The sequence below is a fragment of the Triticum dicoccoides genome, chromosome 2A (assembly GCF_002162155.2).
Source record: "Triticum dicoccoides isolate Atlit2015 ecotype Zavitan chromosome 2A, WEW_v2.0, whole genome shotgun sequence".
In the NCBI taxonomy this organism is placed as follows: Eukaryota; Viridiplantae; Streptophyta; class Magnoliopsida; order Poales; family Poaceae; genus Triticum; species Triticum dicoccoides.
The window spans coordinates 681,023,300-681,049,550 of record NC_041382.1 but is presented as its reverse complement, the minus strand read 5'-3'; the positions used below and the strand labels follow the sequence as shown (position 1 = coordinate 681,049,550).

Below are 26,251 nucleotides of genomic sequence, written 5' to 3'. Positions count from 1 at the left end.
CATATGAGATCTAGTTTTGAAAAACTCGTCCGCGAGAAACCCAACGGTGAAAACGGATCTGAATTTCGACACATGAATCAAAAATTGCAACTTATAATTTTTTTAAATCCCAAATAAATGCACGTAGGACAAGATCGTAGCTGACTTCCTTACTAGAATGAAGATGTCATGTACTTTCCTTGGATTTATATGGTTTCAGACTCACGTGGGATGGGACGTGGTGGGGACACTAATTTGCTTCTTCTAGAAAGTGGCAGTCTATTTTTTTCTCATATTGACATGTGCTCGCCGGCCCCAGCTAGCGCATGGGCGCTGACTAGCCATGTCCTCTAAATTACATATAATCTTATAAAAGATGATGAGCCTAAATCAGATGGTCAGCGACGTCGAAACGTTGTGAGCAATATTGAATTCATGCTGCAACTAACTTATTCAAAAGTCCAAACTGATGGAGGGAGGTGGGCAATATACTTCAACACTCCCCTCGCATCTAGACTTATTTTGTTCTTAGACGTGGGATTTATATAGGCCGCAGAATCATTTTTACTAATACTGGCGTTGGTAGGGTCTTAAACTCAAGACCTCTTGACTCGGATACCATATTAAATTCATGATGCAATCAACTAATTCAAAAGTCTGAACTGATGAAAAGAGATGGACAATATACTCCAACAATCAAAACCACTGTTTCGTAAACTAATCGTGCAACGGGTGCTTCATCAGTGATCACGCTAGCCCAGTAATCAAAGCTTGCAGGGTCAAACCCATTGGCTCAGGCAGTCAATTAAGAACCCTTGTTCCACCCCAAACTGAATAATTATACCACTATTCTTCTATTGCATATTTTAAACTCTAAATAAACTCTTCGTCAGCCATGACATATTGACGTGTCGTCACCTCTTCGTGCATTCTGGGCGAGCCAGCAAACAGGCCGATTTTGCATCACTTCACAGTTCACTTCCGAACAAACAAAGTATGTGCAAAAACAAATTTCCCATACACGACACGTGAACCACACATCCAAGGAAACAGCTTCAAAGCAGAAATCTTTGCAGCTCCCGACTTTCTCCCGTCTTTTCCTTGTCCTCACCTCACCTCGCCATCTTTCTGCCTGGATGGCAAGCAGTTGGCCTACCCCTCTATCATGTCTTCCGGAGATTAAAATACGCATGCATGCATGTTCGCCCATGAAAAGGACGAAGCCGCGTTGCTTGTAGGGCCAGTAATGGCGGAAGCTGTTGCATGTCAGGATACTGTAGAATACGTGGGGTGCTGGTTGCTGAATGACAGTGAAGTATCACTGTATTGCAACGAGCCAAAGCTTGTATTGCTTCAGAAGCAAAACAGTGCACGCCAGTCATCCCTCATCCCTAGTGTAGAGTAACCAGTTTTTGACGTGGTCAGGCAAATCTAAATATGTCACACCTTTGTGTTAACAAAAAGGGAAAAGCTTACCGTCGTCCGGCGGTTCGTAGTGGCCGCATCCGTCACCTCCGTCGCATAGCACGCGTCCAAATGAATGCTTGCATGTCGTCCTCTATCGAACACCGTTTCGAAACAGAGGCTATATTTTAAAAACAAATGCAGTGTTGCAATGGTCTACGACGGGTCTAGTTTTGCAACAAAACATTTATTGCGGAATTTTTTTGTAACACGACCTCGGTTATAGAAAAAAGTTGCAACAAAATCCTAGTTGCAATTTTTTTTGTAACAAAATAGCCGTTGCAAAAAAAATCTGCAACAAGACTTATGTTACAAAAATAATTCTGCAACAAGACATGTGTTGCAGTTCTGGAGGCGCGCTCGGCTCGCTTGGTGTGGCAAACCCGATGGCTCGCGAGCAATCTGATCTTTTAAAGATATCAGCCGGTGGACACGTAGCACGCCCCTCACAAAAAATGATTTTGTATCTCAGAATAACTATGCGCTCTAGCTAAGAATAAATATTCTAGTAGGTCCAGTGACTTAACTGCCCATGTTAAGAATTTTATTTGGTAAGCATTTATTGGCTTACCAAAAAAATTACTCCCTCCGTAAACACATATAAGAGCGTTTAGATCAATAAACTAGTGATCTAAACGTTCTTATATTTCTTTATAGGGAGTATTTGGTAAATTAATAAGAGGTGGGACGGTTGATCCGGTTTTTGGGAAAAAATGATCAGAAAAACAGGAGATGAAAGAAAAAAAATCAAACAGGAAGAGGAAAGGAGAGGAAGGGAAAACACATGTAAGGTTAGACGAAGGATGAAGGACGAGCGGATAACGAAGCCCTGCATTTTTTTCCAAGTAGGAGATTTTAAGAAATGGCATACTACATCGCCGGGCTTACAACCCACCCTCTTTGAACAATCATAGATCTATGTTGAGATCTAGTGTCTCTGGTCACCATTCTCCGACTTCAAACTCAAAAGATTGTATTTTCTGTTTGTGCTACCACTTCCATGTTCGTGAGATGCAACTTCCAAACTACAGTTCCGAAGTCTTCAATTGTCAACATGGCGCCACCCCCATCACTCAATCACTTCTTGTATTTCAACTGATTTCAGTTTCAATTTATCACTGGAATTACTCAACCTGCACATACGTCTAAACTGTTAATTCATGTTGATATACTTTGAGTGGCAGGCTGGGAAGACAATCTTCTAGATGGTTCTTGAAATTTCAACTCAAAAAAAGAATAATTAAGCAACATGAAACAATGTTTGGTTTTAAGCCCATGTGATACTGTGAGTATTAAAAAATGCGACCATGGCTACCATATGCCTCACGAGGCAATGGCACCCGAGGTCCATGAACTTGTTTGGCCGAATTTTTTGAGAGAAGTGCGTATTTCAAACGCCAACTCTTGACCTAGTCTAATCTACAAACCTCAAATATAATACCATCTAATAATCAACTTCGAACTCTTAAAACCGGCCACGATTCAACCCTCTCCTTCATGTTTACCGGTTTTGACCCAGTTGACCAATTCCAACTCGTTTACCATCCAGTCAGCAAGCCACGTCAGGAAAAAAATCATAGAAATCGGAGAAAAATCTATAATATCAAAAAAAATATTGTCAATATTTTTTCCCAAATTTTGGAAAGAAAAAATAAATTTTGTCAAAATTCAAATTTCCTGAGAATTGGGAAACATTAAGAAAACAATGCTACGCATTCTATGGAAGTTTCAAAATTTTAATCATAAAATAAAAGAAATTATCATCAAATTACATCTTCTAGGAATTTTTTCCCTGTTTTTTAACTAATATTTTTCTGGAAAACTTGATTTTTTTTCATTGACGTGGCTTGTTGAGGGGGTTGAAATATGCACTTCTTTCGCACATTTTTGGTTTGTGAACTAGTTGATTGAAATGAAAGGGACGACTCCTTAAACTTGTCATTCTGGTTCAAATTCATTAAAATCACCTCGGTCAACTCTCAAAGGCATGGCTTTACTCACAAAAAAACTAAAATGATAAGTTCCACACTTGTGGCATGAAGCGCTCGTCCTGGCGTTTTTTAGAATCAAAGTTGACATAGAAAAGCAAACAACAAAATTGAAATTTGGCATCGAAAAGAAGTTGACATACTAGACAAGTAAAGTTGTCATCCTCACGTCACTAAACTTGTCATCAAAGACGTTCAAAGTTGCAATGCTTTCGTGCCACACTTATTAGGGTCAGGAAAAAAAACCTAAGAGAAAACAATGTACTCCTAGTCTGAACTAGTTAATATGTACGTGCAATGCACGTCAATTTAGAAGTATATTAAGTGCATGCGGATATTAAGTAGGATATTATTTACGTGTGATTACGTGATTAGCACTATATTTGGCATGAAATTAACTGCACGCTAAACGTGTTGACCGCTCGACATTGAAGCAGTCTAGGTCGTTGGATTGACATAATTTGATGGCCGAGATTAATTGGATCTGTTTTTTGTCTATTTATATTGGTATATAAATATAGATATAGATGGCGTCTCTTGGATCTTCGATTTAGGAGCCACATACTGACATACTGCAGAGTAGACAGACCTTCAGCTCAAGGTCTGACTGCAATATTGGACGATGGCTAACAGTAGAATGAGCAGTCGTGTAGACTTCTAGAAGTGTAGCAAAGAGTAGTTGGCTCCGCTAGTGGCGCGCAGATCCAGCGCAATTTCGCACTAGACGCGCCCAGCATTTCGGCATTTCAGTTCCCTCCCCAGTCCCCTCTCCCATTCCGTCTCCGCCTCCCCTCCAGTCCACCACGCCATGCAACCGCCGCCGCCCACCGGCGACGCGCTCGCGGAGTGCCTCCGCCTCCTGGCCGACCTCCCCGCCGCGGCCGCCTCCTCCCCGGCCTTCCGCCGCCACTGGCCCTCCATCTCCGCCTCCGTCTCCTCGCTCTCCGCCTCGCTCTCCCACCCCGCCTTCCCGCCCTCCGCGCCGCTGCTCTCCCCCCTCGCCTCCGCCCTCGGGGCCCTCCTCTCCGTCTGCGGCGGCCCTGCCCTCGGCCACCTCCACACCGTCTCGCTCCTCTCCTCGTCCGCCGCCTCGCTCTCCCAGCTCGCGGCCGACGCGCGCCTGCTCGTCTCCCCGTCCCCCGCCGGGGGCGAAGGCGGCGGCTCCGACAGCCTGCTCCCCCGCCTCCGGCTCGGCTCCGCCGTCTCCCGCGCCGCCGCGCTCGACTCGCTCGCCGAGTCCGTCGGGTCCCTCCCGGCGTCGCACTCCGCCGCCGCCGTCTCCGCGGTCGCCGCGATGCTCGACTCCGGCGACCTCCTCCCGGCCTCCCGCGACAAGGCCGTGTCCGTGCTCGCCGCCTTCGCGTCCTCCGACGCCGGCTGCCTGTTCCTGGCCCAGGAGTCGGGCACCGTCGTGCCCCACCTCTGCCGCGCGCTCGAGTCCGGCGGTGCCAGCGCGGAGCAGGCGTGCGTCGCCCTGGAGCCGCTCACCGCCTCGTCGCGGGACGCGGCGGCGGCCGTCTCGGCGCGCGGCGGCGTGGCCGCGCTCCTCGTGGCCTGCGCCGCCGGCACCCCGGCGTCGCAGGCCGCCGCCGCGGGCGTGCTCCGGAACATCGCCGCGTTCCCGGACCTGCTCCCCGCGTTCCGCGACGAGGGCGCGCTCCCGCTGATCGTGCAGCTCGTCTCGCTCGGCACTCCGCGGACGCAGGAGCTCGCGCTCGGCTGCCTCCAGAACTTGACGGCCAGCGACGACGACGAGGGGCAGAGGCTCAAGGTCGAGGCTTTCCAGGAAGGCGCGCTCGGCTGCGTGAAAGACTTCCTGGAGTCCTGCCGCGGCGACGCGCCGGGCCTCGCGCCGGCGTTCGGGCTCCTCCGCAACATGGCCACCTTCCGCTACATCGCCGAGATAGCCGTGTCCGCCGGCTTCGTGAGCCACGTCCTGGCCGCGCTGGGCAGCGACAGGGCGAGCACCCGGACAGAGGCCGCCATGGCGCTGGCGGAGCTGTGCAGCGTGAGCAGCAGCAGCAAGGCGAGGAATGAGGCCGGGGGCGCGATGCCGAGGCTGATCTGGATGCTGGAGGCCAAGGCCGTGGGCGAGAGGGACGCCGCGGCGAGGGCGCTGGCCACACTCGTCGTCGCGGCAAGCAGCCACCGGAAGGCGTTCAAGAAGGACGAGATGGGCATCGTGAACGCGGTCCAGCTGCTGGACCCGGCCGTCCGGGGCGCCGACAAGCGGTTCCCCGTTTCCCTTCTGCTGGCCGTGGCGCAGTCCCGGCGGTGCCGGAAGCAGATGGTGGCCGCGGGCGCGTGCGGGTTCCTGCAGGAGCTCCTGGCCGCGGAGGTGGACGGCGCCAAGAAGCTCTCCGAGTGCCTCGGCCGGGGCAAGATGCTCGGCGTGTTCCCCCGGACATAACATGCCGGCGCCGGCGATCATTGCCTGAGCCTTGTACGTATGCGCTTCAACCCACGGTTCTCCTTCTCTGTATGAAGGAATCTCTGTATATGTTGTTGTGTTTCATAATTCATAGCTTAGATTGAGACGAAGACGACGAGTGCTTCAGCGAGTGTGGTTAAACCCAATAAGAACACGGCCAAGATTGTAACTAATCTCTGATGTGAGCTTGCGAAGAAATGAACCGAATCAGTTGTTGTTTTGTCATCTGCGACTAACCGACGAGCAAAACACCTCTGGAGCACACGATTCTGATCTCCGAACACTGTCATTGTCTAGGCACCGTCCAATGAAACCAAGCGTATAGCACCGGCCGGCAACCGCGACATCACGAATTGTAATCAGTATTTGCTGCCAACGGTTGTGGTTAGGCTCATCCATCCTGCTGGCTGCTGCGCGTTGGAGGTCAGGTCAGCAGTCGGCAGTCCTGCAGTAGGTTGTTTTGGGTGGTTATTACGAGCTGATTGCTAGGGGGGTGTACGCTAGAGGACGGGCTCATCACTGATAATTCAATGGAGCGTGTAGACTGATATGGTACCTGCTACCTACTGACTACCGAGAGGAGGAAATGGGTCAAGCTCGTGGTTGCGCATACACATATGCTGCAACTACAACTACAGGTTGGCAGAGGCCGCAATAACTTGTAAAGATGGGAGTAGATGCGTGCACGGTTCTTCAGTACCCCTACCCACTCCCCCATGTCTCCCTTTCCTGACTGCGATCCCCGGTACCACAACTGTTCCGAATTACCCGTGGCGGATATGGATGTATCTAGATGTATTTTAGTTTTAGATACATCTATTTTTGCAACAAGTAATTTGGAACGGAGGGAGTACGTACCAGTACACAATCCTTTAACCAAGTAGAGGGTTAAAAGTAAAAGAAAACATAGGAAATATGGGGCCTGATGGGATAAACACGCAAACAGTCTGGCGCATTCATGAGCCGGTCAGATTCAGATTTGGGCGTGCCGTCTGAAGAGCAATTTTGCTTGCAGCGACTAATCATGCAGGAAAGAATCTACATTATAATCCATGCATGCATAAGCCTGGTCTCTCTCCATGCTGCTCAACTGTTGACAACAAGGCAACGCAATGTGATGCGCAGTTGGGCGGTCACATGGATGGACCTGGCCGTGGTTCGGTGGGGGTGGTAGGGGCAGGTCATTTGCTGTGTGCGAGGGGAATGATCCACAGTGCGGGACAGCAGGGGCTTGGGTCTTCGGGGGAGGGCAGAACATGGCATGTTCTCGCCTGTGGATTAGAGAATGATGCCACCGAACCTTCCCTGAGATGGATCTCGCTGTTGCCTTTTGGCGCACAATCATGTCATGTGCCCCCAATAACATGTATACATTTTTCTTTCCTTCGATAAAGAGCATGTCATGTGCCCATCCGTGCTCCCGCGTACGTGGCTTGATTTGATTGGAACAAAATAAGGCTCGGTTCCACCCCCTTAAAATCAGGAGATGATTATATTAGAAAAAAAATGAGAAAAGATAACCGTAGAATGAAGTGGGAGCATGGATGGGACCATGTGAAGGAAGCAGGCAAACCGGATCTATGTATCTAACATCATCGGATTGTTTACGGGGTTCAGAGCTCCAGGTACTCCGGCCGACATGTCAAATGTCTCTAACATCCTTCATACAAAAGTGTGGAAATGGCTCCTGTTTTCAGAACCCCGAGCAAACTTTACGGCGTCTTTACAGCGGCAACACTATTTTCAGACAACCTTCTTCGCGATGCACCATTTCGTCAGTCCTTTCTTCCTCCTATTCATCAGACTCAAGGGCCGTGCCGCAATCCCGTTTCTTCTCTCGTACTCCCTCTATTTCAAAATAGATGGCTCAACTTTATATCAATTTTAGTACAAAGTCAGTACAAAGTTGGGTCATCTATTTAGGAACGGAGGGAGTACCTCACTACTGAAGACATGTGGTTCATGGCTATTCTATTCTGAGTTGACAACGCTGCACCGGATTTCTAGATGAAAAAGATCATAGTATATATTTCAATTTTACTGCATCAAATAGAGCCATCAGAGTGAACACAGATAAATTACTAACACATGTACCCAGAAAGAAACAACAGAATGTTCTTCCGGTGCATCCTTTTGCACTCAATCCCGCGCCCACGATCCATCAACACACACACGTACATGTCCATCACAAATTCATGAATGAATCTGCCCTCATGCATGTCGCCTCCCGACAACGGGAGTGGACCAATCCACCTCGTACAACACAGGCTTGTTATACCCACACATTTTCAGGCCGTGGTGCAATCCACTACACCAGCTACTACTACATAGGTTCGCTGGAATAGCACACCTGTAGAGCAATTTGATAAAATAGCACACCTTTCCTGAGACTTTGCTCTGATAGCACACTTTTCTTTTTTTAGATAAAATAGCACACCTTTGATTGGTAGTTGTACAAAATAGCACAAATCTACCTTCTTCCTACTTCTACACGTACGGGCCCATATGACATATTTTATAGGACGAAATTGCCCCTGGTTCTGGTTCTGATTGAAACGAACTAACCAGTGCGCAGCCGCCTCACCGTGCCTCCTGCCCGGATCGCCATCACCTCGCCGCGCCTCCTCCCCCAGTGCGCTGCCAACTCGCCTGCTTCCTCCCCGTGTGCTGCCAGTTCTTGCACCGTCGCCGTTACCTTGCCATGGTTCCTCGACGAAGCACGGTCAGGTCGTCGTGTCTTCTACACCGCGGCACCACCACGCCATGCCTCCTCCCCCACACGCTGCCTGTTCCTGTGGAGGAGGCGTCTTCGTCGGCCACCACCTTGCCAGTCTAGCGGGTCCTGTCCAGGTTGCTTGCTGGCCGCGTTGGAGGCCTGACTGGAGCATGTGTGTCGCTGCTAGCCTGTACGTGCTGGCTGGAACCTGCTGTAACTGCTCGCTGCTCTACTTGCTATCTCTAACAGTAGGTGCTCACTGAAGAAGATAGCATATGGCTCAAAATACTAGTGCCACACATAGACACACTAAAAGCTTTGATATGTATCTGCTTCTGCAGTCACAAGAGAATACGAACGCTTCATTTTTCTGAGGATGCGGATGCCTCTTGGTGTAATCAGAATACAGATTGGATGGATGTAACATGTTTTCATGTACAGTTGCGGATGCCTCTTGCTGTAATCAAAATACAGATTGGATGGATGTAACATGTATTGATGTACAGTTCTGTTGATATGGACATGATCAAAATTTCGACAGTTATAATCATCTCAACAAGATGTGGAGCGTCGGGAGATGAGAAAAAATTGGATGAGGCAGAGGCGGGAGAACCGGCAGCACGTGCACAGGAGGCACGGCGAGGTGGCGGTGCAATGGTGAAAGAGGAACGGTGAGATAACGGCGCTCCAGGCAGGAGGCGCGGCGAGGCGGCGGTGGATTGGTTCGTTTGTCTGTCCGCCTCCTGCGATTTTGATCGTATCGATCGACCAGGAGCCAGGTGAAACGATGGATGGGCAATTTCGTCCTAAACAATATGTCATATGGGCCCGTACGTGGAGAAGTAGCAAAAAGATATATTTGTGCTATTTTGTACAGCTACCAATTAAAGGTGTGCTATTTTATCTAATAACAAGAAAAATGTGCTATTGAAGCAAAGTCCCAGGAAAGGTGTGCTATTTTATCAAAATGCTCAAACCTGTATGTGCCCTTGAAATGCTCCGTTTCCTCGCCCTTGAGATCAATGGATGCCTTCTTCTTACTCTTGAGATCAATGGTGAAAAATGCACCGCGCCGCTTGACGAGCAGCGCAGCTCTCCTCTCGGCGAAGAAGACGAGGTTTATTTTCTCCTCGCTTCCGAGATTTATCAGGTCGGAGCGCAACCACCCTCCCTTGCCATTCTCGTGGCCATTATCATCGTCATCTTGTCCTTGCTTGGTCCAAAGCTCTAGCACGCCATGGTTTCGTATACTGACTAACGAAAACCTTCCGTTTTCATTGACACATGGACACGGTGGTCGGCACTGCTCACCGGCATGGACATTGATAGGGATCTTGGTGAAAGAAAAATGTGTCGTGGCAGCGCATGCATTGAGCGTGTAGAAACTTGTCTCGTCCATGTACACAGTGGCGGAGCTTCTTGGAGTGCAACCTGGGCCACCGCCCCCCAGCCCGTGAAGAAATCCCTCACTACCCTTAGGTATTTGGGCCATAAGAACAGGAAAATAAGCCCACACCTCATAATTTAGCCCCCCCTCAACTCATTGCCCCTCCAGAATTTTGGCCCAAGCAACCAGTGCATGTACAACCAGTGCGCGGTGCCACGGGCAACGACACCAGCAAACGGTCCACACCTGGCGAGGTATGAAGTCGGTTGACACCTGGCGGGCGGGCTCCAACTGTCTGTGGAAGAGGAGTACGTGTAGACATACAAGATGCCGCTGCGGCCGGTGTAGGTCAAGAGCACCTGAAACGCCGGTTGTCATCATCGTCGCCGATCCGAATCGTCAAGGACACCATGATCCTCGTCGGTAAGAAGCGCGCAGCCGGTTAGATGCCAGTCCAAGTCCAAGTCCAAGTCTCTGTCCAAGTACCCATATCCATGGTTCGTGGGGAAGGAAAGCGGCGGTAGAAGTCTGCGCTGCCTGTCGATCAGAGGGCGGCATACCACCAGATGGAGCTCTTCACGGACTTCATGGCTGTGGTAGCAGTCGACCCGGGTAGGCGGCATGATGCGCACGAGGAGAAGGCCGCGTCGCGATGCGAGTGGTCTTGCCAGGTTGAAGAGCCCGTCGTCGTTGGGGACGACGGAGTCGAAGGTGAGATGGGCGCCGCTGGCCTGAAGGCTCAGGAAGCTCGGAGGGCTGGAGTGTGGATTTTTTCTAACTGCTTGCGCGCTCATATCTTGTCCATCCATCAAGCATGCATGCATGTCAAATCAGTACATCCATCAAGCATGCATGCAGGTCAAATCAGTTGACCCTATGGTCGGGTACAAAGAATCTCACTAGCCTTTTCAGCCTCATGTACTAATTAGCTATTGCACCATATTAGTAGAGAAACTTCTATGTAAATTGTGCAAAATTTAAATTCATTTATGTATTTGAGTTTATCATAACCAGCTCTACGAAACAAGTCCAATATCGATATGTTTCTAACAAAGTTCCATAAACTTTTCATAAAAGTTCAAACAAGTTGTTCATAAAATTCTTCAGGTCCAAATACATTTTTGGAAAAGTTCTTTAGTATTTCTTACAAAGTGCAGACCCAATATTTAGAAAGTTCTTCAACTCCTGGTTCTACTTATTTAGAACATTACAATAAAAATTATAAGTTCTTCATTGTTTCCAGTAAAGTTCCTCACTAAAAACACTAATAGGCTACTATAAAATTGTATTTCAATTTCGGTTAACAAAAATGTGTTTAAAATTTATGCAAGACTGATCTTGTTCTAAAGATCTTAACGCCGGAAGATCAAATATATAAAAAAATTCAAAAACAAAAATCTTATTTTTAAGATATGAACCATCTAAACTGTCAAAAGGAAACTAAAAGTAATGAGTTTTGAGGAGAGAGGAAAGATGTTGTATGCATGCATGTGTTCATGTTGGCATGCATGTGTCAGTGAGCAGAAAAAAGGACAGGAAGAGGGGCCATGCGCATGCAAAGGGTGTGGATTCGTATGGAGCAGCAAGCGGTAGAGATACTAGTTACACGCACAACCGGTTAGACAAAGCCTTATTGGGGAGGGCTGTCATTCAGGGGCAGGTGCTTGCTGGTTGGGTACGCGTTCTGAGAAGATCCCGACGAGGACTGACGGGCGGCGCGCCGTCTCCGGCCAGACGCCGACGCGTCGGAGGAAGGCCGGGTCGGTGACGATGTGGAGCCATCGCTTGCAGGTGGCTGCGCAGCGGAGTAGGTCCTGCAAGCCCGGCAGGCGCGCGAAGACCTCGCGAAGGATGTCGTCGTCCGCGATCTCGCCGCCGGCGTGGCGTACGCGTGCGCGCGCCATCGATCGATCTGCTTGGCGACGGATCGATCTGTGTGTTTGTTTGTCGAGGCGGCGGGTAACTTCCACGGGAGTGCCTAGCTAGTAAAGCGGACTCCACAAAAACAATCGGCTTAGGACTTGTACAATGGGATATGCTTAGGGAGGTGCTTAGAAAAATAAACCGGGTTTTTCTGAAGCACCGGTGCCTATTTCTATAGGAGAGACGCTTAGTTAAACGTCTACCCTGTATAAATAAGCACCGGTGCTTAAAGAAATCCTGATTTATTTTTCTAAACACTTCTCCTAAACACCTCCCATTGTACAAGGCCTTACGGTGGCCCGTATCAATCCTGGACTGAGATTTGAAGCGTATATAAGGTGGGTTATCTATCTACTAGTACTGCACGGGCTAAATAATCATGTACACGTACTGTAGTACTAACTCTGGTTTGGACTGCCAAAACGTTTTAATTTAGGAACAGAGGGTGTATATAGCAAGTCCAACCGAGAGAGATGGCAAGTTATCAACAACAGTATTGAACAATGACGTAATCACTAGTCAGAGATAGACGGTACTACTACGTTGTCATGAAACTAGTCAGTCCTTTATCACAGGAATATTTCCTTTTATTCATTTCTTGTACATAATTTCTAATTTATATACATTGAGAAAATAGTGAAGAACAATCATTCTACCTTCTACGGTCCTTTGGTTAAAAAAAAAACAGTTGATGAACATCAAACAGATTTAACCCAATGGGAATTTAGCTATGGTTTCCATGAGCATTACCTAAAACAGTTAAACCGAATAAACCACATGCACCAATGCACTCACAAAGGACTCTACCTAAGGATCAGGTGCAAAACAAGCGATCAAATGAAAATAAGTATCTCACCAAAATATATATACAAAGATCAAATTTCACGTCCACAAGCATTGAAACTAGAGATTAAGAAAGCAAATTGGATTGTACTACTAGATCAGGTCAACCTCATTTGTCTAAGGTAAAGAAAACAATTTACCAAAGTTTAGCCTGAAAAGATTGATGTGTCCTGCATGCAAAAGATCAAACAACTTATCAGACCGTTCTTCATCACAATTCAAAAGTTAAGATAAAATTTTGCTCGGAAGCCACTAATCCAGGAGTTTTGTTGTGCTCACCTCCTCTTCGGAGAAAGGGAGCGTTGGTTTTCAATGCCTGAAACCTAGGGAATATCCTCGATGCAAGACTCGTCAGGAGAGAGAAGTTACCTTCTCAAGGAGCCATGAAAACACTTCTATAGTACTCACTCCGTAAAGAAATATAAAAGCATGGTGATTTAAACGCTCTTATATATCTTTACAGAGGGAGTATTTTGCTATGTACATCTTGAGCTGCGCTTGATTCCCAATCATGCCTTCTCGTTTGGTTGGAGACGGTACATGCTTAGTGCCCTAGGCAAAACAATTAATCGCATTAGTATCAACCAACCTTCACATGTTGGTTGAGATGTATTCCAATCAGGGTCATTTAGAAAAATTGTTCACAAACTCTATATACCATCAATATATCAGTACACCGCAGAGAGGACGATCTACCTGTGCATTTTGAAACCGACCCGAAACACATATTTACCTTACCGAACTATGCATGTTGTAGTTACTGAAAAAACATATTTATTATGGAACCGAATGCTGCACATAAGAGAATGACGCGTGCGGTTCAGGAACCAAGTTGCTAGGTCCATCACGAAGTTTCAATTATTCTGAGAAAATAGAACCATACGTTGGAATGTGAACGGAGTTGGTAAAACATCATATGAGGTTTCAGCTATTCTGAGGCAAACATAACCCCTATAATTCAGATGGAATCGACACACATAGCCAAAGAGCAATGGAATGTTCTTCCGCTACATTCTTTTGGCGATGACCCAACATCGAGCGATTCATCAACACATCTCAAAATTAGCTACATGGATGTATACCATTAAATCATGCATGATATCCATGAATAATACCGTATACTTTTATTAATCTCTTGCTCTTCTCCCGCCTTGGACCCGGCCTAGCGAGAAAAGGCATGGGTCAAATACGCAGTCCATCTCGTACAGCACAGGTGTGGCAAAATTACATTGTTATTGCACATCTAAATGACTCAAACAAATTTTTAGAAAAAGACAAAAGAAAATGCTTACACGAATTTTAGCGTAAAATCAATGACATAAGATTTAGATGTGCAATATATAGAGCACATCTTGATGTGCTTTAGCAAAACTGTTTATTAATCTCTTGCTATTCTCCCGCCTTGGACCCGGCCTAGGAGATAAGGCATGGGTCAACTACGCAGTCCATCTCATACAGCACAGGGGTGGTAAAATTACAGTGTGTTTGAAATATACTACTGCACCAAGTACTAGTACAAAAAGTCCATCTCACATACTTGGTCGCGTCACGTCTCGATTTCTTGTCCTTGAGCTCAACCGACATTTTCTCCTTACTCCTGAGCTCGATAGTGAAGAAATCGCCACCCTGCTGGACAAGTAAGGCGCCTCTTTTCTCTGCGAAGAAGACGAAGTCTATTCTCTTGTCACCCAGATTCGCCAAGTCGGAGTGTAGCCAGTCAACCTCATGGCCATTGTCATGGCTACCAGCATCCTGTTCTTGCTTGGTCCAAAGCTCTAGCATGCCATGTTCCCGTATATTGACAAACGAGATACGTCCGCCTTCCTCGACGGTGCATAGTAATGGCGGATATAGACCGCCATGGCGGAATTCGATTGGTATCTTGGTCAAAGAGGCGTGTGCCGTGGCGCTGCTTAAACCGACTGCGTAGAAGCTTGTACTGTCTCTGTACAGCCAATACGCAGTGCCGCCGCCGCCGCCGTGGGTGACAACGCCAGCGCCGGCCCGCACCTAGTAAGATCTGGAGCTCGGCAACACTCGGTAGGCACGCTCCAAACACGCAAGGACGAGGAGTAGGAGCATGTGTACATAAGTCCGTCCTCATCCGTGTAAATCAGAAGAACTTGGAACGTAGATTGGCGCCGGTCGTCCGAGTTTGCACAGCCAGTGTCGCCATTGTCTGCGCTTGTGAGAAGCGCCCAGCCAACTGCATCTCTAACCAGGGACCTAGGGCTTGGTTGGAAGGGCGGCTCTGGGAGAAGATGTGTGCCCCGCCTGTCGATCAGAGGGCGGCACACCGCTAGATGGAGCTTCTCACGGTCAGGCAGCAAGACGCGCACGAGGAGGAAACCGCGGCGCGACATCAGTGGCCTCGCCAGGTTGAAGAGCCCATCGTCGTTGCCGACGAACGAGTTGAACGTCAGGTGCGCGCCGCCGGCCCCAAGGCTTAAGAACTGCGGAGGGGTAGACGGTTTCCTCTTCAAGGGATGCACCGGTGTTCCGGGCTCTTTTCTCTGGGAGAATATCCCGACGAGGACGGACGGGCGGCGCGCCGTCTGCGGCCAGAGGCCGACCTGCCGAAGAAAGGCCCGATCCGTGATGAGCCGGTACCATCGCTTGCAGGTCGCCGCGCACCGGAGAAGGTCCTGGTAGCCGGGCAAGCGCGCGAAGACTTCGCGGAGGACGTCGTCAGCGATTCCGGCGCCGGCGTGGCGTACGCGTGCCCTGGCCATGCTGATCCGCTAGGTAGATCTGGATCTGCAGATCACGACGTACACCCGACCGATCGGCCCATCCTACGTAGAATCGCGTGTGTGTCGTGGGCCGGCACGTACGGCTCCTGTACGGGCGGCTCAACGCGTTCTAATCTCAATCGGTACATATTCGGTTCCATCCCCTGGTCTGTCAGGTGCACGAAAGATTGGGCAGGGGAATTTGGCGCAGCACAAGGCGGCGTCCATGGCAATGCACGATCACCAGAAAATACTGTAAAATATTACACCAAGTCAACAGAGCTCATTGGACACGATGTGTTTTGGCAAAACCCACCTCGCTCTATGATCTAGCGGTGTCAGTGCACAAGTCAACAAAGCTCACATTGTGGAAAAAATGGTATCCTTCCCCTGAAAAAATATACTAGTAAAATAGCAACACATGTACAAGGCTCATTCGCAGATAAGATTTGTTATATAAACAGTAGAACTTTCGATATATCATGCATGTAGTACTATGAAATCATTAGAAGGCCCTGAATTAATCTCCTCTTATCTTACCTCGAAGATGAGATGTGAAAACATACAACAACTAATTAAATACAAAATCCATCTCGTAGAGCACCTGTGGACCGTATCGGCATTTTGTGCTCGCGTGTACGCCCCAACTATAACAATCGGTACTACTACTACTACTACAATGTTCTGTTTTAAACACCTTTGTGCTCCTTACATGCTCTATTTCCTCTTCATCGAGGTTTATCGACGATTTTTCCTTACTCTTGAGGTCAATTGTGAAGAAGGCATTGCCTTGCTTGATGAGCAAAGCACCCTTGCTCTCTGCAAAGAAAACAAGATCTATCTTTTCTTCGCTCCCAAGATCCGCGAGCTGAGAGTGTAGCCATCCGTCGTCACACTCATAGTCAAGATCACAGCCATCTTGTTGTTTCTTGGTCCAAAGCTCTAGCACGCCATGGTGTTGGAAATTAACAAACGAAAGCCTTCCTTCTCCGGCAATGCATGGAAACGGCCGTCGCGGCCGAGGCCGCTGCTCGCTCTTGTTAATTTTGATCGGAATCCTAGTAAATAACTCATGTGATGTGGCGCAACTTATGCCGAGGGTGTAGAAGTTATCCCTGTCTCTGTACAACTAGTATGCGGTGTCGCCAACAACGACACCCGCGCGCGGTCCACATTTACGGAACTCGGAAGCCTCGCAATATTTGATGGGCGTGTTCCAGCTATTAGTGACGGAGGAGTATGTGCACGCACGCACGTATCCACAATCCCCTCTATAAGTCAAGATCACTTGAAATGTTGGCTTCTGCTGCTGCTGGTCCATGTTACCACCAACGTCATGATCAGCGTCGGTGAGAATTGCACAGCCAGTTAGCTTACGCGCACGGCTCTGCCGTCCAATCATAATATCATATTGAAGGGAGGTGGTGGAAGAAGACGTGTGTCCCATCTGTCAATCAGAGGGCGGCATACAGCAAGATGAAGCTCACGGTATAAGGCCTGCAGTACGTAGTTTATAAGGCCGTGTGCAGTCCTGGTCAGCGTTGGTCATCTCCACGATCGACTCAGACACGGATCGCTCAAGAGGTCACGAGTCACGGCCAAAGGGGTAGCCGAATCAAGGATGGAATATGAGTTTACCTGGTCATTAGAGGATTGATTAGGAATCTACCTGGAGAGGTCGATACTCGATAGAGTCAGTACGCCGACCGGCTGAGGCCTCCTTTGGTTCATAGGGTAGGAGAATCATAGGAATAGGAAAGTTATAGGAAATGAGATGACATGCTTCTCAAATCCTATGAGTAGGAATAGGAAATGAGATGTCCTTTGTTTCACATCATAGGATTTTTTCCATTGAATCTAGCCTAATGTTTATTTTCCTATGAAATGTGAAGGATAGGAAGAATTCCTTCATAGGAATAGGATTCTATTCCTATAAACCAAAGGGCACTAAAGGAATTTTTCCTACAGAAATCCTATCCTATGAAATCCCTACAAAATTCCTCCAAACCAAAAGAGGCCTGAGCTTCAAAACACTGGGTAGCAATTCTGGCTTCTGAGAAAATTATTACAGTTCAAAACAGTGAGTAGCAATTCTAAGAAAAATATTAGCAAGACATTTACGCAGCACGTTCTGGTACCTGCAGTTCAAACGTGAATACGCCTTCTCTGAGATAACTTTTGACCTTCCTCCTCGCCGCCACGGCCGGCCGGGGAGGTTAATATCACCGCGGTGTAGCAAAATCTTTTAGATCAGTTATTATGAATTTACCGCCTCTAAACTTACCTCCCAGCTTAGAAGAGGTGAATGATCCTCAAAAACAAAAAAGCTTAGAAGAGGTGAAGAACATACAGCTACTAACTAAACACAAAATCCATCTCAGAGCACAGGTGAAATGCTTTGACATATCCCACCGGGATGCCCGCCGTGTTAAACATCATTGCTATGTAGTTACGCACGCGGCCGCACATCTAAAGACGCAGCCCCCGCCTCCTCCACCTCCTCTAAAAAAACAGCTAGGGTTTCTGCCTCTCGCCGGCGCCGACGCAGGCCCGCCTCGTCTCCGGTGGCCCTAGGACCATGGAGGCGTGGTGGATCCTGCCAAGAGCCGGCGGGAGGACTTCATTTTTAGTCCTTTCTTTCAGTTTTATTAGTATTTGTGTTCTGCTCAGGAAGGCGAAACAACGGCGGCTCTCTGAAAATGGAATAAAGGTCTCTCCGCCTAGCCTCCGTTTTAGCGGTGCCTCTAGCATTGTTGATGGGCATGTGGAGATGTGTCTCCGGCGGTTCTATCTTTGGTGGATTTGCTCGGATATCGTTGGTGTTCTGCACGCTCGTGTGTCTTTGGATTGGATCCTTCCGATCTATGTTATTCTTATCCGCGGCGGTTGTTGTTCTGGTGCGCTGGCCCTATGGGGCCTTAGCACGACGAATTCCCGACTGTCTACTACAACAAGTTGTGCCTGACTCCGGCGATGGAGGGGCGATGACGGCGGCGCGCCTTTGGCACGCTTCAGTGCTTGTAGTCGCCGCTAGGCAGTCTACGGATCTGGTGTAATTTCTATTATTTCTCGTGTTCGTTGTACTGTCATGATTGAAAATAAATAGATCGGAAGATTTTTCGCAAAAAAAACATCATTGCTATGTGCGTGTATGTTTTTTGTTGTTGTTGAGGATTGGTATGTGCGGGTATGTGATAGGAGCCTTTTTTTTAACGCAAGTCACTCACATACACTTATCCCTATGAACACATGCGTGCACACCCTACTCATATAAGTCCTTTTTTTTGTTAGGAATACTCTAGTTTCAATATCACATTTTTCATTGGTGGCCAAACAGGTCACAGTAATTAAAACTACAGTAACTAAAAAAAACTGTGGTGTTATCAAAATACTTTGAAAATACTTTGCTATCAAACAGGGCCTTAGTCGTTGATCAATTTAGGAGTATTTTCTTTTGCTCACTTTCTATACATAACTTTATTTGTATATATAGAGAAAATACCAAAGAATGATCGTTCTATCTGGTGGTGGTGTCAACCACGAAGGAAATAACATAACACATAGTAGGAAATGGCAAAAGTTAGAGTTACAATTAAGGAATGTTACATCCGGGGCGTTACATCCGGTGCGCTGGTCCTATGGGGCCTTAGCACGACGACTCCCCAACTGTCTACTACAACAAGTTGTGCTTGACTCCGACGATGGAGGGGCGATGACGGTGGCGCGCCTTCGGCTCGCTTCAATACTTGTAGTCGTCGCTTAACGGTCTACGGATCTAGTGTAAATTTTATTATTTCTGGTGTTTGTTGTACTATCATGATTGAAAATAAATAGATCAGAAATTTTTTCGCAAAAAAAACATCATTGCTATCTGCGTGTAAGTTTTTTTGGTTGAGGATTGATATGTGCGTGTACGTAATAGGAGCCTTTTTTTAAACGCAGTACAACCAAAGTCGCTCACATACACTCATTTCTATAAATACACGCGTGTACACCCTACCCATATAAGCCTTTTTTTTGTTGGGAATACTCTAGTTTCAATACCACATTTTTCCATTGGTGGCCAAACAGGTCACAGGAACTAAAACTACAATAACTAAAAAAAAGTGGTGTTATCAAAGTACTCTGAAGATACTTTGCTATCAAATAGGGCCTTAGTCGTTGATCAATTTAGGAGTATTTCCTTTTGCTCACTTTCTGTACATAACTTTATTTATATATGTAGAGAAAATACCGAAGAATGATCGTTCTATCTTCTACGGTCCTTGGGTAAAAATAATCAGTAGAGTAATATCGAACAGGTTTAACACATCGGGAATTTAGCAATGATTTCTGCGTGAACATTACTCAGAACAGATAAACCGAGTAAACCACATGCATGCACCGATGCATCCACAAAGGAGAAATGGAGCGTTCTTCCGCTACATTCTTTTGGCGATGATCCAACATCGAGCGATTCATCGACGCATACACCCGATGGATCGACCCATCTTAAAATTAGCTACCTGTATACCAATAAATCATGCATGACATCCATTAATAATACTGTATACCTTTATTAATCTCTAGCTCTTATCCTGCCTTGGAGGCTAGCGATGGCGAGAACACACAGTCCGTCTCATACAACACAGGAGTGTTAAAATCCCACGGTTCGTGAAACTTACTACCACACTAAGTACTACTACAACATGCCGTTGGAACCATTCCATGCTCGCGGCATGTCTCGCTTTCTTGTCTTTGACTTCAATCAACATTTTTTTCCTTACTCGTGAGGTCGATAGTGAAGAAATCACCAGCCTGCTCCACAAGTAAAGCGTCTCTTTTCTCTGCAAAGAAGACAAGGTTTATTTTCTTGTTACCCAGATCTGCCAACTGAGAGTGTAGCCAGTCAGTCTCACAACCACGATCATGTTTACCAGCATCTTGCTGTTTTTGCTTTGTCCAAAGCTCTAGCATGCCATGTTCTCTTATGTTAACAAACGAGATACTTCCATCTTGGACAGTGCATAGTAATGGCGGTCGCGGCCATGGATCGCCATGGTGGAATTCGATTGGAATCTTGGTCAAAGAGGCATGTGTGGTGGCGCTGCTTACGCTGAAGATGTGGAAACTTGTCTTGTCTCCGTGCAACCAATGTGCGGTGCCGCCGCGGGTCACAACGCCAGCACGCGGGCCACGCCTAGTGAGACCTGAAGGTAGCCGACCACACATGGTGGGTGCGCTCCAAACACCCCTGTCGGAGGAGTACATGCATGTGTACACAAGTCCGTCCTCATCGACGTAAATCAGAAGAACTTGGAACGTAGAGTGGCGCCGGTCGTCCGAATTTGCATAGCCGTCGTCGCCATTGTCTGCGCTTGTGAGAAGCGCCCAGCCAACTGTATCTCTATCCAGGGACGTGGGGCTTGGGTCCAAGGGAGGCTCTGGGAGAAGATGCGTGTCCCGCCTCTCGATCAGCGGGCGGCACACTGCTAGACGGAGCTTCTTATGGCCAGGCAGCAAGGCGCGCACGACGAGGAAACCACGGCGCGACGCCAGTGGCCTCGCGAGGTTGAAGAGCCCATCGTCGTTGTGGACGAACGAGTTGAATGTGAGGTGCGCGCCGCCGGCCCCAAGGCTTAGGAACTCCGGAGGGGTACAGGGTTTCCTCTTCAAGGGCTTCATCGATGTTCTGGGCTGTGATCTCTGGGAGAATATCCCTACGAGGACGGACGGGCGGCGCGCCGTCTCCGGCCAGAGGCCGACCTGCCGAAGAAAGGCCGGGTCCGTGATGAGGCCGAACCATCGCTTGCACGTCGCCGCGCACCGGAGAATGTCCTGGTAGCCCGGCAGGCGCGCGAAGACTTCCAGGAGGATGTCGTCGCCGATTTCGCCGCCGGCGTGGCGTACGCGTGCCCTGGCCATGCTGATCCGCTAGGTAGATCTGGATCTGCAGATCACGACATACACCCGACCGATCGGCCCATCCTACGTAGAATCGCGTGTGTGTCGTGGGCCGGCACGTACGGCTCGTCTACGCGTTGCAATCAAAGTCGGTACGTTATCGGTTCCATCTCGTGATTTTTCGTCAGACCCATGCTTGCCCTAAACTTTGGTGCATACCCTAATTTTTTGAAGTCAAACTTCTTAAACTTTGGTTAGACAAAATTATCAACATTTATGGTATCAATTCAATACCATTACATTCATCATGAAGTATACTTTCATATGATATATGCTTGATATTATAAATGTTCATAATTTTCTACAAAAATTGATCGAAGTTTATGACTTCTGAAAAATATTACATGGACTGTAAATTTGCAATTAGGGGCTAATTTACTCTTTCCCTTCTCCCGCGCCACCCTCGTCCCCCCGGCCCCCTGCACCGCGCCTGTCCTCCATCTCATCCGCGAGGAGGCGCTGAACGAGGGAGGGCGTGGAGGTTGGCAGATGGCGGGGGGCAAGCGCCATCGCCCCAGGCGTCTTCCTGCCCCCCCCACTCCCTTCCATGAACATTCGCTCAGATCTTCCACCTGACCTTGCTGAGCTCTGCTTCAACTGCCTCAGCGAGGAGCACGTCGCCGCCATGTGCACAAACGAGCGGGTGTGCCTCCGCTGCCGACGACCAGGGCACATCGCCCGGGAGTGCACCAACCCTCGCTCTCGCTCACCGTCGTCGGCCAATTTGCGGCCAATCAGTGAGCGGCTCGGCGCCCGTGTCGGGCCTTCATCATCGCCACCGCCTCTGTGCTCGCCTCCTGAGCAGCGGGTCACGCCGGCGCATGCTCGCCTGGGACCTGCGGTCCTTGCGGCCGGCAGGGCTCCCTCGAAGCACGGCCGCCCGGTGGCTGGGGCTAGTGAGCAGCAGCGGCGTGGGGCGCCGACACATGCTCGCTTGGGCCCTGCAGTGGTCTCCACTGGCAGGGTGCCCTCGGAGCGTGCGCCGGACGCGGCGTCGGAGGTGGGTGAGACCAGCAGGAGGGCAAGGCCAGGCTCGCCGTCTGCCAGGCCGAGTGTGGAGTGCTGCATCATCCCACGTTCACCGGAGGTGGTCGCTGCAGAGGATGCCCTGCGATGGAGTCTGGTTGCGTTCACCATGGCCGGCCGGCCAAGGACATCGTTGAGCGCGGTGACTGCTGCGGTGGAGGCTGCTGTCCCGGAGGCCGCAGATGCTTTCTCGGTTCATCGTTTCTGGCCTGCTGATTTCCTCCTAGTGTTTGCTTCAAGAGTGGCGTGAGACATCGTGGACAACGCCGGCGAGGTGCAGGGCCGTGGCTTCTCCTTGAGGCTCTCACCTTGGAACAGACAGCTACAAGCCACTCGCCGGCCGTTTCACTACAGAATTCGCATCAACATGGAAGGTGTTCCCCCGCATGTGTGGAGTCGTTCGACAGCGCAGATCATCCTTGGCTCTTCGGCTTGGGTTGAGCGTCTGGGCACACAGACGGCTAACCGGGCAGATTTGGGCAATTTCGAGACCTACGCGTGGACAGATGACCCCTCCCTGGTGCCCAAGGAGAAGCTCATCCTGGTCGAGGAGCCGGATGAGGCAATGGAGGTGGAGCTTGCGGACGGCCTGGTCTTGCCGGCGGACGCGTTAGTGCCACTGGAGAAGGCCATGCTGGAGTACAAGGTCATGGTACACTTGGTGCATACGAAGAATACTGTGCAAAGCTCAGGTCCATCCTCGGGCGATGAAGGCGACGATGATGATGACTTCGATCATCCCATGGCTGATCCTGACGGGCCAGGTGGAGCACGCCACACCAGGCGCCGTTTCTCGTACACGAGGGGAGTGCAGGACGGTGGCAACTGGCGACAAAGGCCGTTGGCAAGAAGGGGAGATGCGTCAGGGCACAGGAGGATTGCCGTCGACCTGCCCGTGTCGGTGACACCGTGGACGTTCCGGTGGTTGAGACGCTCACGACGAGGACAGCTGAGGAGACTACAGTGCTCGCAGCTGCCGCCGGCGTGGAGGACAGCGGATCGTTCCCTGTTGCCGGCGTACGGGAGTGTGAACGGGCTGGTACGCGGATGGCGGCACCGGAACGCGTACAGCTCCAGGACGTGGCTGATGTGGAAAGGGCATAGGCCCCGCTCATGGTGGCCCTGGATCACGTGTCGCCCCAGGGTGTGGCTGACATAGAAAGGACGGAGGGCCCGCTTCTGATCTCTAGCCCACCTTTGACCAGAGTGGATGGGGAGCCGCTTGCTGGGATGCTTCCAGAGGAGAGGAGCCCAACTGGCATACTCACGCCTATTTTTGCTACAGGCAGGGCCGGACCAAGAAGGATAGAGACTGGTGATAGTTTTGTGGCAGGAGATAAGGACAAGGACGGAATCGATCAGGCAGCCACCGAAGCAAGGCTGCTACTCACGCCTGACCAATGCTCAAAAAGCAATCACCTAGTGATGACACCGGATAGAGACGGGATGTTTCCAAATTCAAATCATACGAGGACTCCTCTCAATTCCCTCCATTGTGGGGATAGCAGCTGGTCCAAGCAGAACACAGCTAGCATGGCAGGCGGCAGGGGCAACGCGATGGACACTTTCCTGGTTTCTCTCTCGGGATCGGAATCCACAACCGATCAGGGATTGGAGACAAGGTCGATAGACTGCTCCATTGCTCAGCTACGGACGCAGTACAGGAAGAGAATAACGCCAGTCCTCTCGCGACCCAGCGTGGTCAGAAACAAGCGGCGAAGGAGGACCCCACCCTCAACTGTTCGACGCAGCCTCAGGATCAATGGGCACTTAACAAGTGGCGGCTCAATCAAGACGCAACAACGCACTCTCATGATGCAGCTTGGCATTGCCCGGGAAGGCGAGATGATTGGCGACGAGGCCATGCAGGCCTACCTGCAACTGTTCTCAAGACCATTACAACAGTCACACATAGCTGCTATCGTGGGCCTATTTGGTTGGCAGGCGGACGTACTACCACTAGGAAGGGCGACGGAGGACGTAGTACTCTAGGGCTATAAGCTCGGGGTTGTACGCTGGTAGGCCTTTCATATGGCTGATCCAAGCAAGGTGATTGTGGTGTGGAATGTGCGCGGGGTGAACAACCCGGCAAAACGAAATGCAATAAAAACATAATTTCGAGCTCGGGCGCTGATACAAGCCAAGTTCTATAATGAAAAATTTCCACTAGTATATGAAAGTGACAAAACAAGAGACTCTTTATCATAAAAATCATGGTGCTACTTTGAAGCACAAGTGTGGAAAAAGGATAGTAGCATTGTCTCTTTTTTTATTTGGCTTCTCTTTTTTTGGCCTTTATTTTTTTATTTGGGACAATGATCTATTAATGATGATCATCACACTTCTATTTATTTACAACTCAATAATTACAACTCGATATTAGAACAAAATATGACTCTATATGAATGCCTCCGGCGGTGTACCGGGATATGCAATGAATCAAGAGTTAGATGTATGAAAGAATTATGAACGGTGGCTTTGCCACAAATACGATGTCAACTACATGATTATGCAAAGCAATATGACAATGATGATGTGTGTCATAATAAACGAAACGGTGGAAAGTTGCATGGCAATATATCTCGAAATGGTTATGGAAATGCCATAATAGATAGGTATGGTGGCTGTTTTGAGGAAGATATAAGGAGGTTTATGTGTGATAGAGCGTATCATATCACGGGGTTTGGATGCACCGGCGAAGTTTGCTCCAACTCTCAAGGTGAGAAAGGGCAATGCACGGTACCGAAGAGGCTAGCAAGGATGGAAGGGTAAGAGTGCGTATAATCCATGGACTCAACATTAGTCATAAAGAACTCACATACAGGGCGGAGACAGGATTTAGGCATAGGGGGGGGGGGCAAACGGCCACAAAGCCAGCAAATATTATGCCTCGCATACTGCCCAATAGTTTATACTCAAGTATCATTCGTATGAAACTTAGCTTGGACACATAAGTTTTCTTTTTGGTAGCTGGAGCGTGTGTAGTGGTAGCTAATATTGGCCAATAATTCCACATACGCGCCAAAAAGACGAAGTTGATAATCAAATTACTATAAAATACGACATGAAACGACATGCTAATAAACATCGTCATATGGAAATTTAAGATATACGAACAAAAATAATCATGTATTATCACATGGTTGGCTTTTAACTTGCATTTATATATGTTTGAATGAGAAATCATCACTGGTTGTATAGGAAATTTTATCGTTTAGTTAGCAAAAATTGATCAAGGTTGCTAGAATACATACCTAGAGAACCAAATCCGCTCCTCCTGATGCCCTTTGCCCCTTTGCTGCTAGGTCCAAGTATATCGGCTAGTCATCATTGGCGGGCATATGCCATAACCATAATTGTTTACGGATGCTTGACCAAGCTTTCAAACTATTGCGGGTGCCTCGGCTAATTCGTTGGCCGTAGCATGAAGAATTGGTGGGTGAAGCGACCCGCGTTGCCGTATGAATCATATCTTTAGATCAAAGACTAGAAGCAGGCTCTTTTGCAAAAAAAGAAGAAGACCAGAAGCAGGCTGCGAAGGCATAGGACAGTAGGGCTCAGCCCTATATGCTCGCACACGCTAGTCACAGAGATTTGTTTTTTAGGCTAATCACAGAGATAATTCCCACCGCCAGGAGATTTAGCGGAGGCCCATGTTGCAATCCGTCTTGGCATGATAGAAAACAATTAATTTGTGGGCTTTGTACGTGGATCGTTTTTCTTTTCTTCCAGTATTCACGTAAGGATAGGGGGGCCGACAACGTTGTGCGTGCAAATCCTATCGCTAATTAACCACTGATACATGATGTTCGCTCGATC

At 48.7% G+C, this 26,251-nt stretch overlaps 3 protein-coding genes and 1 pseudogene across 3 annotated transcripts; 1 reads left to right on the top strand and 3 right to left on the bottom strand.

Moving 5' to 3' along the window:
* The first annotated feature begins 4,098 nt into the window (after positions 1-4,098).
* On the top strand, positions 4,099-6,087 carry LOC119356206 (protein CELLULOSE SYNTHASE INTERACTIVE 1-like). The gene has a single exon (XM_037623134.1). The coding sequence runs from the start codon at positions 4,240-4,242 to the stop codon at positions 5,839-5,841; it is 1,602 nt and encodes a 533-aa protein (XP_037479031.1). The 5' UTR covers positions 4,099-4,239; the 3' UTR covers positions 5,842-6,087.
* A 3,395-nt stretch (positions 6,088-9,482) lies between these two features.
* On the bottom strand, positions 9,483-11,869 carry LOC119358101. The gene is given in 3 exon segments (XM_037624801.1): positions 9,483-9,977; positions 10,160-10,754; positions 11,634-11,869. Coding segments are annotated over 3 exon segments (1,326 nt in total).
* A 765-nt stretch (positions 11,870-12,634) lies between these two features.
* Positions 12,635-15,463, bottom strand: LOC119358100 (annotated as a pseudogene).
* A 4,743-nt stretch (positions 15,464-20,206) lies between these two features.
* On the bottom strand, positions 20,207-21,367 carry LOC119358099. The gene is made up of 2 exons (XM_037624800.1): positions 20,558-21,367; positions 20,207-20,335 (listed from the first exon to the last, which is right to left on the bottom strand). Exons 1-2 carry the CDS (start codon positions 21,365-21,367, stop codon positions 20,207-20,209), a joined length of 939 nt encoding a protein of 312 aa, XP_037480697.1.
* Positions 21,368-26,251: the final 4,884 nt, after the last annotated feature.

Excerpts from the sequence above, each read along its gene's own strand:
- LOC119356206 (XM_037623134.1), top strand. The coding sequence starts at position 4,240 with ATGCAACCGCCGCCGCCCACCGGCGACGCGCTCGCGGAGTGCCTCCGC.
- LOC119358099 (XM_037624800.1), bottom strand. The coding sequence starts at position 21,367 with ATGGCCAGGGCACGCGTACGCCACGCCGGCGGCGAAATCGGCGACGAC. Across the intron at positions 20,336-20,557 it reads CAAGTTTCCACATCTTCAGC|TTGGCAGATCTGGGTAACAA; the intron begins GTAAGCAGCGCC and ends CTACACTCTCAG.